General features: G+C 55.5%; 2 protein-coding genes across 2 annotated transcripts; both read left to right on the top strand.

The window, feature by feature from the left end:
- The first annotated feature begins 1,752 nt into the window (after positions 1 to 1,752).
- LOC131898208 (aldehyde dehydrogenase family 3 member B2) lies at positions 1,753 to 6,625 on the top strand. Its single transcript, XM_059249317.1, has 9 exons — positions 1,753 to 1,910; positions 2,296 to 2,406; positions 2,642 to 2,762; positions 2,878 to 2,963; positions 3,077 to 3,158; positions 3,452 to 3,838; positions 4,222 to 4,388; positions 4,991 to 5,090; positions 5,342 to 6,625. The coding sequence occupies exons 2-9, from the start codon at positions 2,314 to 2,316 to the stop codon at positions 5,524 to 5,526; spliced, it is 1,221 nt and encodes a 406-aa protein (XP_059105300.1). The 5' UTR covers positions 1,753 to 1,910; positions 2,296 to 2,313; the 3' UTR covers positions 5,527 to 6,625.
- Positions 6,626 to 10,072: 3,447 nt separating this feature from the next.
- On the top strand, positions 10,073 to 15,386 carry LOC131898198 (N-acyl-aromatic-L-amino acid amidohydrolase (carboxylate-forming)-like). The gene is made up of 8 exons (XM_059249306.1): positions 10,073 to 10,249; positions 11,034 to 11,204; positions 12,276 to 12,803; positions 13,239 to 13,434; positions 13,686 to 13,779; positions 13,977 to 14,084; positions 14,176 to 14,285; positions 15,009 to 15,386. The coding sequence occupies exons 3-8, from the start codon at positions 12,568 to 12,570 to the stop codon at positions 15,222 to 15,224; spliced, it is 960 nt and encodes a 319-aa protein (XP_059105289.1). The 5' UTR covers positions 10,073 to 10,249; positions 11,034 to 11,204; positions 12,276 to 12,567; the 3' UTR covers positions 15,225 to 15,386.
- Positions 15,387 to 16,251: the final 865 nt, after the last annotated feature.

Below are 16,251 nucleotides of genomic sequence, written 5' to 3'. Positions count from 1 at the left end.
CTGTCCACAGGGAAGAGTGCTGTCCACAGGGGGCGCTGTCCTGGGAGTTCTGTCCACAGGGGGCGCTGTCCTGAGGGTTCTGTCCACAGGGGGGCGCTGTCCTGAGAGTTCTGTCCACAGGGGGGCGCTGTCCTGAGAGTTCTGTCCACATGTCCACAGGGGGCGCTGTCCTGAGAGTTCTGTCCACAGGGGGCGCTGTCCTGAGAGTTCTGTCCACAGGGGGCGCTGTCCTGAGAGTTCTGTCCACAGGGGGCGCTGTCCTGGGAGTTCTGTCCACAGGGGGCGCTGTCCTGAGAGTTCTATCCACAGGGGGCGCTGTCCTGGGAGTTCTGTCCACAGGGGGGCGCTGTCCTGGGAGTTCTGTCCACAGAGGCACTGTTGTAAGAGTCTGTTCACTGCCGTGGTTGTGGATGTTCTGAGAGTTGTGGGCACTGTTCTGAGAGTAGCTTTGTCCACAAGCAAGGCACAGTCTGCAGGAATGTGTGCTGGGATGTCATTAATTAGGACGGTGACCTGCTGAAGTCAAGGGAGGGTGTAGGTGTGCATGGGGCAGGACTTCAAGGGTACCACAGAGGTGCTGTTCCTGCTCCCTCTCAGGGCTGTGAGCAGGTCCCAACATGTGCTGTTCCTGTCCACACAGATGCAAAGCAACACCTATTCCCACCCAACTCACCGCACAGGACACATGTACACAGACACTCAGGTGAGCACACAAAGATAAACCCACTGACACACACTCCTTACTTGTAGACGCTTGAAAACAGGCACTCGTGGATACCGGCGCACATGCACACGCACACACAAGCATATAAATATCAGCATCATAGTTGGAGGCGGGCCTGGGCTACTGTTGTGTGGCAAAACTTCTACTGCGGGGACAAAACACGAAGATCTGCTCACCCCAGATAGGGATCCCATGGCAGACCAAAGTACGGCTACCACCAAAGTCCAACCTGGTGAACCAATGCTTTAATTACAGGTCACTCACAGGAGATGGGTGAGGGGTGACTTACGAAGCAGAAATGACTCAGGGCTCACCCCAGCACGTGACAGCTCACAAAGCTGGGAACCTGAAGCTCACTGTGCAGCCTGAAGCTCAACCAGTTGGAGAGTGGCCTTACCGGGCAGCTCTACTCTGGAGCCTAGTGGATCTGCGCTCTGAGAGAGAGAGAGAGAGAGACAGAGAGAGAAAGAGAGAGAGAGAGAGAGAGAGAGAGAGAGAGAGAGAGAGAGAGAGAGAGAGAGAGGCTGGTGAGATGAGATGGCTCAGCAAGGCAGACACTTCGCACACGAGCTTGGTGACCTGTGTTTGATTGTGGGGACCCAAAGAAAGGTGGAAGGGGAGAACGGACCCCACAATTTGTTCTCTGACCTTCACACACACACAGTATGAGTGCCTCTCTTCACATCCAATAATAAATACAATTTAAAAAAAAGAAAGAAAGAAAGCTATTAAATTGCTTATTTTAAACAATGACAAACAAAAAGTCATTAAAAAAAAAAACAAATCAGACACATACAATAACACCCATGTGCACACAACACCATTCCGTAGCAACTGGTCCATGGGGTATGAAACTTCATCCAAGGGATATGAAACCCCCTCAGGGCAGGGGCTTGGGAGGATGGGCAAGTGGGGCATGACTGACATGCATTTGCGGGCTGCCTTGGGCCCTGGGGCTGCTGAAGCTCTTCCCAAAGGTTGAGTGGTGCACAAGCTACTAGTGAACACTGTCCCATCCTGCAGGGTGGACCCCTCTGAGGACACACTCCGGAGGCTGCGGGAGGCTTTCAAGGCAGGGCGGACTAGGCCTGCTGAGTTCCGGACAGCACAGCTGCAGAGACTGGGCCAATTCTTGCAGGACAACAAGCAGCTGCTGCAGGATGCACTGGCCAAGGACGTGGGCAAGGTGCTGTGGGGGGATGGGAGGGACATCTAGACAGGTGCAACTGTGTCCTTCCCAAGCTGAGTCACATCCTTTCCGAGATCTTGTGCCCTTGATGAGAAGCAAACCTCCTGGCGTGTTTAACCCTTGCAACAGAAGGCAACACTAACTTGACAACACACAGAACATCACGGAGAGGCCAGCTGGATGGTTGTTCTCAGGTCACAAATAGGGAAACTGAGGCAAGTGTTAAGTTGCTTGCTCAAAGTCTCAAAGCCAGGCAGTGGCACTCCAGAATTAGACCCCATGGAACCATATACTGCATTTATATGCTCAAGGAAACCACCTCACGCCCTTTCCAAATGGTAGACCCCAGCCCAGCCTTGAACCTGATCTCCCCACCCCACAGTCAGCCTTCGAGTCAGACATGAGTGAGATCATCCTGTGCCAGAATGAGGTGGACCTGGCCCTCAAGAACCTGCAGACCTGGATGAAGGATGAGTCTGTGTCCACCAACTTGGTGAGCCCTGTAGGCTGGGTGATGGTAGGTGGAGGTGGCAGTGGGGTGGCAGAGCACAGGGCAGCCCGCCCTAGGCCCCTTCCTGCCCTAGAGACCAAAGTGAGCCAGTCTTTTCATTGGGGACCCCATCAGCCAGGAAGGTGAGGACACACGTGCAGGGGGCAGGTGGGGGTGGGGTGGGGTGGGGTGGGGAACTGTTCTTCAGTTGACACCTGACTGTCATCCTGCATCCTAGCTCACGAAACTGAGCTCAGCCTTCATCCGGAAGGAGCCCTTTGGCCTGGTGCTTATTATTGCACCCTGGAATTATCCTTTGAACTTGATGATCGTGCCCCTAGTGGGGGCCATTGCTGCAGGTGAGTGGGGTTTGGGGCCCTTTAGTCTGAGGGTCCTTCCCAAAGAGGGCATCCAGAGTTCCCTGGTGGTGCAGGCACCAGCCTCCCTCCTCTGCTTCCCCATTGGCTCCTGCAGGGAACTGCGTGGTACTGAAGCCATCAGAGATAAGCAAGAACACAGAGAAGGTGCTGGCCGAGCTGCTGCCCCAGTATCTGGACCAGGTGGGCATGGCTCTGCCTGTCAGCACCCAGCATCCCCACACCCGTGTCCCGGCCAGTGGGGAAGTCCCTGCTGTCCTCAGGTCTGCCTCCTGAGCTGTCACCCTGCCTTGCAGAGTTGCTTTGCTGTGGTGCTGGGTGGGCCCGAGGAGACCGGGCAGCTGCTGAAACATAAATTTGACTATATCTTCTTCACAGGTAAGGATGGCCCTGGCCAGGATCCTGGGGATGGGGGGCAGCAGAGAATACAGTGTGAAGGCATTGAAGCATAAGGCCATAGGCCAGGGTAGGGAGCCAATCAAGAGGTGGAGGTGTCCCTGAGGTCCAGTCCAGGCCCTCTGAGAATCTTGGAGATTGGATCCTGGGTGGTCAGGATAGGTGGAACAGCCCAGAACTTGGGCTGGGAAAGGTGTCTATGGAGAGAGGAGGCCAAAATTTATGCCTAGACCAGTTTGCCAGATGAAGATAGTGTCTCTTGACCATGTCCTCAGGAAGCCCTCACGTAGGCAAGATCGTGATGGCCGCTGCTGCCAAACACCTGACGCCCATCACCCTGGAGCTGGGGGGTAAGAACCCCTGCTATGTGGATGACGACTGTGACCCTCAGACCGTGGCCAACCGTGTGGCCTGGTTCCGCTACTTCAATGCTGGCCAGACCTGTGTGGCCCCCGATTACATCCTGTGTAGCCAGGAGATGCAGGAGCGGCTGGTGCCTGCCCTGCAGAACGCCATCACACGTTTCTATGGAGACAACCCACAGACCTCCCCTAACCTGGGCAGAATCATCAACCAGAAACACTTCAAGCGTCTCCAGGGATTGCTGGGCTGTGGCCGCGTGGCCATTGGTGGCCAGAGCGATGAGGGAGAACGCTACATTGGTGAGTCTTCTGCGCCCATCACTGGCACACAGCCCACCTGGGCTGAGGCTCTTCGATACTGAAGAGAGCTGTGTGGGACCCTAAATGTGAGCTTCAACACGAGTCTCGGATCCTTAAGTTCACCACTTCTGGTGCCTTAACTGTGGCTGAGCCTGTGGCTCCTAAATTCCAACCTTGGGCCCCACAGCTCTAGACTTACTGAGCTGGGACCCAGATTTACGGGCTTAAACTTTCATTTGCTTTTCATTGCCCAGTGAGACCTGGTCTCTGGGCACTCAGACCCCGGAGTCCTGAGAGGTCACGTCCTCACACTCTCCAGTCTGAATCCTTGTTTCCATCCAAGCCCTGACAACCAGCGAGGCTGTTTCCCCCTTTGTCCACAGCACCCACGGTGCTGGTAGACGTGCAGGAATCAGAGCCTGTGATGCAGGAGGAGATCTTCGGGCCCATCCTGCCCGTGGTGACCGTGAAAAGCCTGGATGAGGCCATTGACTTCATTAACAGGCGGGAGAAGCCGCTGGCGCTGTATGCCTTCTCCAACAGCAGCCAGGTGGGGTCCGCCAGGGCTGGGGTCCGCCAGGGCTGGGGCCCCGAGGAGCTGGAAAGGGGGCGATTGACCACACCTCTTGCTTGGGGCTTTAGACAGATGCTCTGAGTTTAGCAACCAACCTAGTTCCATTGGATACTGCACAAAGACACCCGAGGATAGGACACAGGCAGGGCCACAGGTGCCAGGTGCATGACTGGCCAGCTGTCTGTCCATCCTGGCTGGGGCAGCCTCCACTTGCGGCAAGAGGTGTGTGAGGGAGCCCCCTCCCCCGTTCTGAGCTGCGCAAAGTTCCTCATAAACCAAACTCCTGTGGGATTGAAGGGCAATACCGACCAGGACCGCACAGGCAGAGCCTGGCTGGTTGCAGTGGGGATCCACCACACCCTCACAAAGTCGTGACCTCCTCATGGTCTTGGTTATGGGCATGAACTTGTGCCCTACATATCCCTATGAAGTGCGCCCCTGGTGGGTGCTTATAATAAGGGACTGCTCAGTGGAGGGAGGAGATGGGAAAGGCAATGTAGGGGTGAAAACTCTTTGTTCCCCCAGTGGGACAGTCAGTCAGGGCTCACCTCCTGCCCCATGTGCTCCGCCTCTCTCAGGTGGTGAACCAGATGTTGGAACACACCAGCAGTGGTGGCTTTGGAGGCAATGATGGTTTTCTCTACCTGACTCTACCTGCCCTGCCCCTGGGGGGAGTTGGTGAGTTCCTGGCCCCCTCCACAATCCAGCCCCAGCCCCAGAAAGGCCTTTGCTATTCCACCTGAATGTAGGCCCTGGGCCTCATATGGCCTCAGTTTCCCTGTCTGTAAAATGGTTATTTGATTGCCCTGCCTTTCTCTCTTCTCTTGCAAGCTTTGGGCTTCTGGCTCGGGCAGGTGTCTGCTACCCAGGCTGCCAAGCAGGGCTACACAGGTGCTGTCCTCACATGCTCGCTCTCCGTGTCCTTGCAGGCAACAGTGGAATGGGCAGGTACCACGGCAAGTTCTCCTTCGACACCTTCTCCCACCAGCGTGCCTGTCTGCTGCGCAGCCCGGGGATGGAGAAACTTAATGACCTCCGCTACCCTCCTTACGGTCCCTGGAACCAGCAGCTGATAAGCTGGGCCCTGGGCTCCCAGAGCTGCACCCTTCTATGAGCACCACCCTGACTCCCCCCTGCGGCCCAGCCCCTGACCTACCTGAGCTTTCAGCTGCTCCCACATCCCCAGTGGTCCCCGAAAGGCAGGTGTCTGCCTGTGAACACCCCACTTCTGGAACTTTTTCTGAACAGACCTGCAGCCAGGCAGGACCTCCAGGTGGCTGGTCCAATCCCTTCCCAGAGCACAGCCCCCTCAGCAGCCTCCTGACCCTCTGTTTAGACAGGTCTGCTGACAGAGAAGCCCCCTCCCCAAGGCTGGGCAGATCTGGTGACTGAGGAGGACTTCCTTTGTCAAATCATAGACAGGGTCCCAAAAGACAGAGCAGAGTGGCCCACAGCTCCATCCACATCCAGAAGGTGGCTTTGTCCCATCTGAAGTGACATGATCTTGAACCCAGGTCAGATTAATTGGTGAATCTGTCTGAAGTGTGTTCATTAGTTACTTTTCCATTACTTCTATCAAAAGACTTTACATAGGCTAGTTCAAGAGGGAAGATTCTCATGTAGTTCATGGCTTCAGAAGGTTCTATCTCCCATGACTCAGCAGACACGACAGAATACAGTTCAGCTCATAGGATGGCAGGCCAGGAAGCATCATGAAAAAGAAGGAAAGCATGGTTGATTAGTCATGTCTGCTCTGGCCCAGGGAGGGCTGTGTGCATGTGTTGGCTACACCTCTACTCCTAGAAAGAGGTAGTGAGAGGTAGAATATGAAATTGGAGACTTGGGGCTAAAGAGATAGCTCTGTGGTTAAGAGCACTGACTGTTCTTCCAGAGGACTGGGATCAGACCCCAGAGCCCACATCACAGCTCACAACCATCTGTAACTCCAGTTTAAGAGGATCTAACACCCTTTCTGACTTCAGCAGGTACCAGGCATACATATGATGCCCAGACATACTCATAGGCAAAACACTCATACATGGAAAATAAAATTTAAAAATAGAGGCTTGGGGGGCTGGGGAGATGGCTCAGCGGTTAAGAACACTGGCTGTTCTTCCAGAGGTCATGAGTTCAATTCCCAGCAACCACATGGTGGCTCACAACCATCTGTAATGAGATCTGGAGCCCTCTTCTGGCCTGCAGGCCAAACACTGTATACTTAATAAATAAATAAATCTTTAAAAAAAAAAAAAAAAAAGAGGCTTGGAACCAGGTGTGGTGGTGCACGACTTTAATCCCAGCACTTGGGAGGCAGAGACAGGTGAATCTTTATGCTCTTTGTAATGTTAGCCTGGGCTACAGAGTGAGTTCCAGGACAGTCAGGGGTATGCAAAAACCCTATCTCAAAAACAAACAAAAAGCTGGAGACCTCATCTGAACATGGGGAACTGAGGCCTTGAGTCAAGGCAGGGTTGTACTGAGTTCACAGAGGAGAGCAGGGCTCGAGCTGAGAGACAGTGGGCTTTGTTGAGGATCACAGGGCTGGAGGCTGGGTAGACAGCATGCCTGGCCCTGGGAATGGTTCCTTGTTCTTCCCCAATCCCCCACCCCTACCCCTGACTCCAGAGCCACTTTCAATCCCCAGCCTTGGCTTGCTGGGCTCCTCATCCTTAGAGTCACAGGAAATCTGAGCTAGTGGCCTGAGGTTGAGAAATTAAAAGTGTGGTCTTAGACATTTTGGGTGATGGCATCTCCAGAATGGGGAACATGGGGGACACCGCAGAGGCACCGAACAGGGACTTATGGATGGATGAAGGAGAGAACGAATAAGAGAGAGGAACAGATGGGTGTGTGGCTGGTGGCTGGCTGGGAGGCGGTTGGATGGAGGGATGAGGGGTTACTGAGTAGGTGGCCAGGTGAGTGGCAGGCTTGGGAGCTACCCTGGGGCTCCAGTGGGTCCTGGTGGTGAAATCTAGCCATAGGTGCTGGGCCCACAGTGGTCATTAGCTTCAACCTAGAGTGGCCATAAGAAAATCGACACTATCATCCTTCCTGGTCCAAACCCAGGACATCAGGTTAGCAGGAAGCCAGCAGGACAGCGCTGGAGTGAGAGCTGAAGGGACTGGTCACAGTGAAAGCAGTGGGGAGCAGAGAGAGCAGCGGGGGGGCCCCCCGGATTGTAAACGGGCTTTGGGAGGCCAGGTCTGGTGTAGGAAGGACTCAGGTAGGAGCACATATCTTTGTGCAGCCATAGCCAGGGGCCTCCTGCCCTGGTGTGGATTGTGCTGGTTAGTGTTTTGATAACTTGAGATAAGCTAGAGTCATTTGGAAAGAGGGAACCTCAATTGAGAAAATGTCCCCATCAGATTGGCCTGCACGCAAGTCTGTGGGTTATTTTCCTGATTGGGTGATGGTGGGAGGGCCCAGCTCACTGTGATGGAGCCATCCCTGGGCAGGTGGTCCAGGGGTATGAAAGGGAGTAGGTTGAGCAAGCCCTGGGGAACAAGCCAGTAAGCAGTGTTCCTTCACAGCCTCTGTTTCCATTCCTGCTTTCAGGTTCCTGCCTTGAGTTCCTGTCCTGACTTCCTTCAGTGATGGGTTTGTGCAGACCTATTAACCCTTCCTTCCCAAGTAGCTCTGGTCATGGCATCTTTATCGCAGCCACAGGAAGCAGGATGCTGTCCCTTCGGCGGTGGCAGCTTTAGCTCCTGTGAAGCAGCACCAAGCGCCAAAAGTCTTGCCTGACACAGTGCAGAGGGCAGAGGACAGAGCTGTCCCCTGGGGCTGTACCTGTAGATCTCAGAGGGTTCTCCCCTGCCCTCTAGAGGAATACAAAGAGACTTCCCACGCCCCCCTGCCCAAGCGTCTGTTCTCTAGAAAGTAGACACAAGGGGGACAGAAGCCAACTTTGGCTGGTTGCCATGTCCCCAGTGCCCAGCCAGAGCTGGCCCTGCCTGGTACCTAAATCAAATTAATAAGGCAGGGTTGAGGGACAAGAAACAAAGGCACCCTCAACCTCTCCCTCCCCCAACTAGCCATGCACTCTTTGAGAAGGGGCCAAGCATCCCCACCTCGGCATCCGCAAGCCCCGTCCTCGAGAACTAGTTATGTTGGCCTGGCCACAAGGTCAGTACCCACACCGCTACCCTTCCAGGTCTCCACTTCAGCAAGGCTCAAAATTTAAACTTCTCATTCAGTGAACCTTTTACCCGAGCTGGGCCCTAGCCTTCCTCCTCTGTGTTGCTCACTGACTCCCCTCCCCTCCCAGGCCCTCTCCCCGGTCCACTTCCTCAGCTCCTTCCCCCACTGCAGGCCGTGTGGTCTCTGACCTGGTCCATGGCACAGCCTCCCAGGTCCTCCCCTGGTTCATTCCCCGGGGCTGGCATCCAAAGCACATTCAGAGAAAGACAAAGTCGGCTGTCATCCCCTAGTCCTTGGCAGAAAACACCAGCCAGGTGCCACAAGCCCTGCAAGGCCACAGCATCCCTCTCAGTGGCCCGAGCACTGTTGCCTGGGAGATTCCATCCCAGAAGGAAGCTGGAGGCGGCTACATGACACACAGTGTGTCTCAGATGTCACCTTTGGAGTCACCACAGGGAGATGGGAGGTCATTTGTGAAGAATGGACAGGACCGAGCAGCCTGGAGAAGCTGGGGGGGTGGGGGGTGGCCAGTGGCACTTCCCTGAGGACTCAGCGGACCAGGCACAGGGAGCAAGGCTGATGGACCTTGACCAAGATGTGACAGGCAGGCCAGAGGAGCCATAGCCTGGTCAGGAGGGTGGAGGGTCAGGCAGGGGCTCCAGAGCCGCTGGGCCATGATCCTCAGGCATGGATCTCAGGCCCCGAGGCCCTCTTGGATCAAGATTTACAACTTGGGGAGAAGGGGAGCTTGGTTCTGACACCTTTCTGGGCCTCAGCTTCCCTAACTAGAGAGATGCTGGGCCTGTGGGTACTGTGATGATGGGCATTGCTGTAGCCCATGTTCACCTTGGGGTGTTCTTGCCCATGCCAGTTTTCCAGGCTTGCACTTGCTCTGCCCCTACTCCCCACAGCTGCCTCACCCCCACTTCCCATACAGGATCCAAGGCCCAGGGAAGACGCTGACTCCGGGTCACACAGCTTCTCAGGAGCCCCTCTGTTTCCTGGGGTTTGGGGGGGGGGAGAGAGAGAGAGAGAGAGACAGAGAGAGAGAGAGAGACAGAGACAGAGAGACAGAGACAGAGAGAGACACAGAGAGAGACAGAGAGACAGAGAGAGACAGACAGAGAGACAGAGAGAGAGAGAGAGAGAGAGAGAGAGAGAGAGAGAGAGAGAGAGAGAGAGAGAGCTCGAACACTACAATTGTGTTTACATGTTGGCTCCCAGTCCCATTTCCATTCTAGAAACTGGCAGAAACAGAGAAGCCCAGGAAGTGAGGCACTCACTCCTCACTGCTGCCCTCCCCGTAGCTCTGCGCCTCCTGGCAGGAAGGGCTAGAACACTGCCACCCGCCTAAACAGCCAAGAATTCCTACTTCGGAGTCCCTGCAGGAGTCAGCAGGACCCCAGCAGCTGAGCGGCTTTCAGACTGAACACGGAGGCTTTGGGCTGGAGCACAGCGGGGACCGGGAAGGAGACGGGCGGGCGCACTGATCCGCTCCGATCTCCTCCAACACCCCCCCGCCACCTAGGGGTAAGGGCTCGGTGAACAACTGCTGGGAGCTGTTGACAAAAGGTTCGGTGACCCTCTGCGTAGGCCTTGTGGAGGTCTCTGCCTCTCTCAGCTGCCTCACCCAGACTCCAGAAAGGGTGCTCAGGACCACACCCCACCAAAGGACGGGTGCTCTGCGCAGAACAAAGGTGAGCCACGGTGCCCACTCTCCCCACATTGACTTCGCAGAGACACAGGGCGGGGGAGGGTAAGGGGCAGGCTCAGGCCACCTGAGTCAGCGATCTACGCGGCTTTGAGGAAAGTTAGGCCAGAGGACCCTGGCCACCCGGAAGCCCCAAACTGGTCAGCTTGAACCTACAGCAGGACCAACAGGTAATTGGACTGCACGCTTAAGCGGGCTGCACAGTTCACCGCCTCCATCTTGCCTCTCTCCTCCGCGACCTCTGAACAGTGGTTGGCTCCTGCCAGGGGACAGTTGAGCTCAGTAGGAGGGACAGCCCTGGTTCAGGGGACAAGGACTTCTCCTTTGCCCTTCCCCAGGACCCTATAGAGGCAGCAGGGAACGGAAAGGGTCAGACCCTGTCTTCCAGGTCCAACTGTCTCCTGTGTTCAGTGCACCCTTAGCTACTCTGCCTGGGCCTCAGTTTCCACATCTGTAAACTGAGTCTGAGGGTTGTTTCCCAAAACAGAGCAAATAAAGCCATTTCAGTTACAGCATCCTTGAAGACCACAAAGACTAAAGCAAAACCTTCTGCAATTTTGTTTGAAGCATCAAACAAAATTTTGTTTGAACTATACTGAGCCCCGTGGGTCACAGCCTTAAAGAAGTGGGGAGGTGCCCTGACAGATGCAAGGGCAGAGGGCGACACTAAAGAGGCAGAAGGAAGGGGACTTCTTTTCTGATGGCCCCCAAGGTACCGGGCTGGTGCAGCCACAACCAAGTCACTACCCACTGCTCTCTGTCCTAAGCAGCCTCATGGAAAGCGCCTCTCCGGGTGGATCCAGGCAGGACAGCAGGCAGGCCTTGTCTCCCTGTGTGGGACCAGGCCCTAGGCTTCTTTGCCAGGAGGCAAAGCCCAATCCTTTCTGAGGACTGGGAGTCATCGGTCCAAGTCAGGAATCTCTGTGATTCATTTTCCAAGGGTAAGTGCAGTTCCAGCAGGCGTCCTCAGAGGCCCTGGCAGGCAGAACTGTGCCCATTCCCAGAGGAGGAACAGAGGGCAAGGACAGGAACCTGCCCCCAGGGACCTGGACCCATCAGACCGTGGAGAGTCGGGGCAGGTGGAGCTTGGGGGGTGGAGGTGGGGCCCTGTGAACTCTGGCTGCTTGGATCTTAGCCCAGCCACCGCCCCCAGTTCTCCACTAACTGGGCATAAATACTTCCTGCCTGGGGCCTCCAGGCCCGTAAACACAGCGGGCTAGGAAGTGGACAGACACACCAGGCCTGTGGCCTAGGGAAGCCCAGACACGTACAGCAGGTAAGAGGCCTCGCAGAGGCTTCCTGCCGGTTCAGAGGAAGGTGTGGGGGTGGCCTGGGACCCACATGCTTGCTACATAGCTAATGGGGTGACAGTCTCTTCTCCCTGCAAAGCTTGGCATTGGCTTACCATCTATAAAATGGGTGTATGGTTCTATGGTGAGGATGGTGTGGGTGGGACCAGGTCACCCTTCTGAATGTCTGAGTCCCTCTTCTCAGCTTAGGGGTGTTAGACGTGATGGGGAAAAACATTTCCACAGCTGCCTGATTAAAGCAAGCTGTATTTAGAGGTGTACAAGGGACTGGCCAGATGACAGTCTCCCCCTAAGTCGGGGTTCCAGAGAGCAGCCCCTCATTGGCTTTTGAGGTCCCTTTTATGGGGAAGGGTTAGGTTGATAGAAAACAGCTGTGGAGATTATCGGCCGTTACACCTGGACTGAAGAGTGGGGGACTCAGGGCTTGAGGCTGCCGGTGGGGTAGATAAGTGCAAGAATATGTCGTGTGGAAGGGGGGTCACCACCGTGTGGAAGGGGGGTCACCACCGGTGTTCAGGGGTTTAACAAGGCAAAGGGCTGGGCATACATCCTGGGGTCACAAGTTCAGCACAGGTTGAAAAACACGGCTTGCAGGATACATTCGGTTTCAGGAACAGAAACTTCTTGTAAGGCTTGGAGACTTAGTAACAATGTATGACAACGTGGCTCCTTAACAATGTGGCTCTCCTGTTGGTTTCACAGGTGGAAGAAACTTCTTCTAAAAGCATCAAGGAAAGTCTCCTCCAAGAGGAAATCGGGGAGAGCAACACCCACCCTCAAAGAAAGTTCCGGAGACGGGACTGAGGTTCCAAGTGGAACAAAAATTTGGCTGATGGTGTCCTTGAACTTGGCTCCTGGGTACAGGTGGAACACAGCTGACACTACCACTTAGCTACCTCTTCACGAGCAGCCCCCTGTCTCAGACTCCTCAGGGCCTGGGGAGCTCACCCTACTGTCCAGCTCTGTCTCTTGTGGACTCCTGACCCACACTGGGATGTGCTCCCTTCCTGTGCCCCGGGAGCCCCTGCGCCGAGTGGCTGTGACTGGGGGCACCCACGGAAATGAGATGTGTGGCGTCCACCTGGTCCGGCAGTGGCTGCAGGCCCCAGGGGAGCTGCAGAGACCCAGCTTCTCAGCCATGCCAGTTCTGGCCAACCCAGCAGCCACAGCTGCCTGTCGCCGTTACATGGACCGTGATCTCAACCGCATTTTCACCCTTACCTTCCTCAAGTGAGTAGGCTTGGCCAGGTTGGCTGGTCCACAGCCGGGTACTAGCATCCCTGCAGACCCATCCCTGTGGATAGCAAGCTACCCCTGCCTTTGCTCATTGACCCTCTGGTTTAGAGAGATCCAGATCATAGTCACCTCTTCCAAAAAGTCTATCCTGATGGCAAGCTGGGTCAGAAACTTAGGCCAGACTCTTACCAGCTAGAGTGAGATTAGCATGAGGACGAGGACCAAGGTGCGAGCCTCAGGTTACTGGGGACACAGAGGAAGTGGGAGGGGGGTGCTATGTGAAGCATCCAACCTGGCCAAAAGCAGTCAGGGAAGGCTTCTTGTAGGAGGTAGCATTCTCAGCTAAGCCCTCAAAGGTGAGAAGTTAGCCAAGAAAAAGGAGATTGATTGAGATGATGGGACTGGTGTCCCCTACTCCTTTCCCCACAGTTCCACAGCCACTCCCGATGACTCATATGAGGTGACAAGAGCCCGAGAGTTGAACGAGCTACTGGGTCCCAAGGGCACAGACCAGGCCTTCGACTTTATCCTAGACCTGCACAACACCACAGCCAACACTGGAGTCTGCCTCGTCTCTGAAGCCTCCCACAACCCCTTCAACTTGCACCTGTACCACTACCTACAGGTGGTCCCTAGAGGGCAGGCGAGGGAGGGCAGGGAGGGGGCGCAGTGACCAGTGCCACCTCTGCCTGTCCCTGTCCACAGGGGCCTGCCACCTGCAGGTACTCCAGACTCTCTGGAACCTTCCAACCAAGGGAGAGAGGTGGGGCAGGGTGGATGACTCTGTGCTTCCTGTACACTGCTCTTCCCAGCCTCAGTGCCTCAGTTTCCCTCTCAAGGAGGTCTGGGTCCTGACTGCCTTCTCTCACCCCACAGCTGCAGAACCCGGGGCTGCCCTGCCGCCTCTTGCAATACGATCCACCAGGGATGGAGACCTACAGCTTGGAATCTGTGTCCAAGAATGGAATCTGTGAGGGGGATGGGGTGGGAGGAATCAGCAGGGAGGAGAGGAAAGAGGCCAGAAGGGCGGAGTCAGGGCCTGGAGAGGCGGAGTTGGAAGGGGTGGGAAGATGCTTGGAGGGCGGAATCAGGACCCAGAAGGGCAGGACCTCCTATGGTTGTCTGGGCCTGGGACACCTGCCTAACATCTCCTTTCCTGGTCCCCAGGTCTGGAGATGGGCCCCCAGCCTCAGGGCGTGCTGCGGGCCGACCTGTTCTTACGGATGAGAGCTCTGGTGGCGTCCATTCTGGACTTCATCGAGCTCTACAACCAAGGTGAGGCCCCACAATAGCTTGCAGGGAAACTGAGGTCTGAGGAGAGGAAAACGGAGAAATGGACAGACGGTCATACCCAACCTCTACACAGGCAAGGCCTTTCCCGCCTTTGAGATAGACATCTACAGGAGCTTGGGCAAGGTGGACTTCCCCCGCACCGCGGACGGTGACCTGGCTGGCACTGTGCACCCTCAGCTGCAGGTCGGTACTGTGGGAAGCGTGTGTGGGGGGGTACCCTGAGAGTCAGACAGAGCCCCCACTGCCTTAGAACCCTGGCTGGACCAGAGGCTGGTTCAGCCCGTGCCTGCGCCTGGAGCCCCACCTTGCACCTGGCATTTGGAGCCACAGCCATCTTCACGCTCCTGGGTGGCTGCTCTTCTTTGAAGAAGCAGAGGGGAGGGGACGGGACCCAGGTCACTTGATTGGAAGTGCAAATATTCTTTTCCCATGGATATGTGAGCAGCCCCGTGTCTGTGATCTAACCGTCCACAAGGGGTCGCTGTTGAACAGGGTCTTGTGCAGTCTTGCGGCCTTTTCCTGCAGCAGTCTTACTTGGTACTTTTGAGAGTATTTGACACCTGGTAGAGCATCCTAAGTTAGGGCTGCCCATATGCTTTGCAAATGCTATGTAACAACAGTTATTTTAGGGAGTTTACCTTAAAAAAATATAAGCATGTTCTATATTTTGTCCAAGAGGGGACTGTACAGAAGCAATTCTGGTGAGGGGGTATTTCCTGATGATGTCATAGCCATCCTAATTTGCATAGTATACTCCATGAAGTTCTTGTAGTTGATGACACATCTCTCAAAACTAACCCTGACTTCAGTCAGTGCTCCTTGGCAAGCCTGGAGTTACTCCCTCCTGGGGGGGATGGGGTGCAGAGGTCATGGCCCCAGCAACCTTGGCCTTGGCTCTTCTCCTAGGACCACGACTTTGAGCCACTGAGGCCTGGTGAACCCATCTTCAAGCTGTTCAGTGGTGAGGACGTACTGTATGAGGGGAACTCCACTGTGTACCCTGTGTTCATTAATGAGGCCGCCTACTACGAGAAGCACGTGGCTTTCCTGAAATATGAGAGGATCCGGGTCTCTGTGCCTGCCCTGCCAGAACTGACCTCCAGCTCCACCCTGGCCCCCTAACCCAAGTCATACCTGCCTGGTCTCAGTCTCCCTTTCTGAACAGTCAGTCCTGAGGCATAGTTCCGAGCCCAGGGTCCACTGTCCTACCCTGGGCACCACGTCCCTTGCCAGGCAACCAATCTCATGATATAAATGCAGTGTGCCTGGAGACCACGGTTCCTGTTCTTTGCCCAGCATGGCCTCTCTTCTAATAGGGAGGTGGGTGGAGGAGAGGAGGGATGCCCACAGGACTATGCATGGACCTGCACATGTGAGCATAGCATGCTGAAGGGAAACTGGGGGAAGGGCCACCAGTGTAACCTTGGACCTGGGAACAGTGGTAGCAATCTCCGTGCCCACATTTAGCCACACATCCTGGAAATAGAGAGAGATCCTACATGTGGAAAAAAGTCTGGAGAGGGACTTCTAGGACCCCAGGAGGGATCCCCAGTCCCCTACAGACATGTGCTCATGTAAGCATTCACAGCTGTGTTTGTCCAGGTGTGTGCCTACCCAAGTGTTCTTAGTGTATGTGTGTGTTCCCAAGAGTCCTGGGCCCGCAAATGTTCTTTTTAGGTGATCTGTACGTAGCTAAGCACATGCCCTAGATGCAAATTTCCACGTGAGTCAAGGGATTCAGGACGCAGAAGGGGTGTGCCCAGGACAACTGCCCAGCTGTTGGGCACTGAGGGGAGATGGTTTGGGTCAGGGCAGAAGGAAGCTTACCAGAAGCCAAAGTACCTTTACCACCATTCCCACCCTCTCTACCTTCCCCCACCCACCAGCATCAGGGGAGTGAACATGAACTGAAATCTGAGAGGACCCCAGTCTCTGTGCCTGCCAGGGCTGACCTCCAGCTCCACCCCTGGCTCCCTAACCCTACAGCAATGTCCTAGTGGTGCCCCCCAGTCCTCACCCAGGTGCCCTCCTGGGCAGGCACAGCATTGCAAACCACCCAGGAAAGGTCAAGATGCTGGGGCCCAGAGCTCCGTCCCCCTGCTGCCTCACTCTCTGGGCCTCTGCAGTCTGCCTGGCCCATTCATCTCCC

This window comes from Peromyscus eremicus, chromosome 1, assembly GCF_949786415.1.
Source record: "Peromyscus eremicus chromosome 1, PerEre_H2_v1, whole genome shotgun sequence".
Taxonomy (NCBI): domain Eukaryota; kingdom Metazoa; phylum Chordata; class Mammalia; order Rodentia; family Cricetidae; genus Peromyscus; species Peromyscus eremicus.
This window is presented reverse-complemented; position numbering and strand designations above follow the sequence as displayed.

Coding starts and splice junctions, on each gene's coding strand:
- LOC131898208 (XM_059249317.1), top strand. CDS start 2,314: ATGAGTGAGATCATCCTGTGCCAGAATGAGGTGGACCTGGCCCTCAAG. Junction 3,159..3,451: donor TGACTATATCTTCTTCACAG/GTAAGGATGGCC, acceptor CCATGTCCTCAG/GAAGCCCTCACGTAGGCAAG. Junction 3,839..4,221: donor TGAGGGAGAACGCTACATTG/GTGAGTCTTCTG, acceptor CTTTGTCCACAG/CACCCACGGTGCTGGTAGAC.
- LOC131898198 (XM_059249306.1), top strand. CDS start 12,568: ATGTGCTCCCTTCCTGTGCCCCGGGAGCCCCTGCGCCGAGTGGCTGTG. Junction 12,804..13,238: donor TTCACCCTTACCTTCCTCAA/GTGAGTAGGCTT, acceptor CTTTCCCCACAG/TTCCACAGCCACTCCCGATG. Junction 14,085..14,175: donor CATCGAGCTCTACAACCAAG/GTGAGGCCCCAC, acceptor ACCTCTACACAG/GCAAGGCCTTTCCCGCCTTT.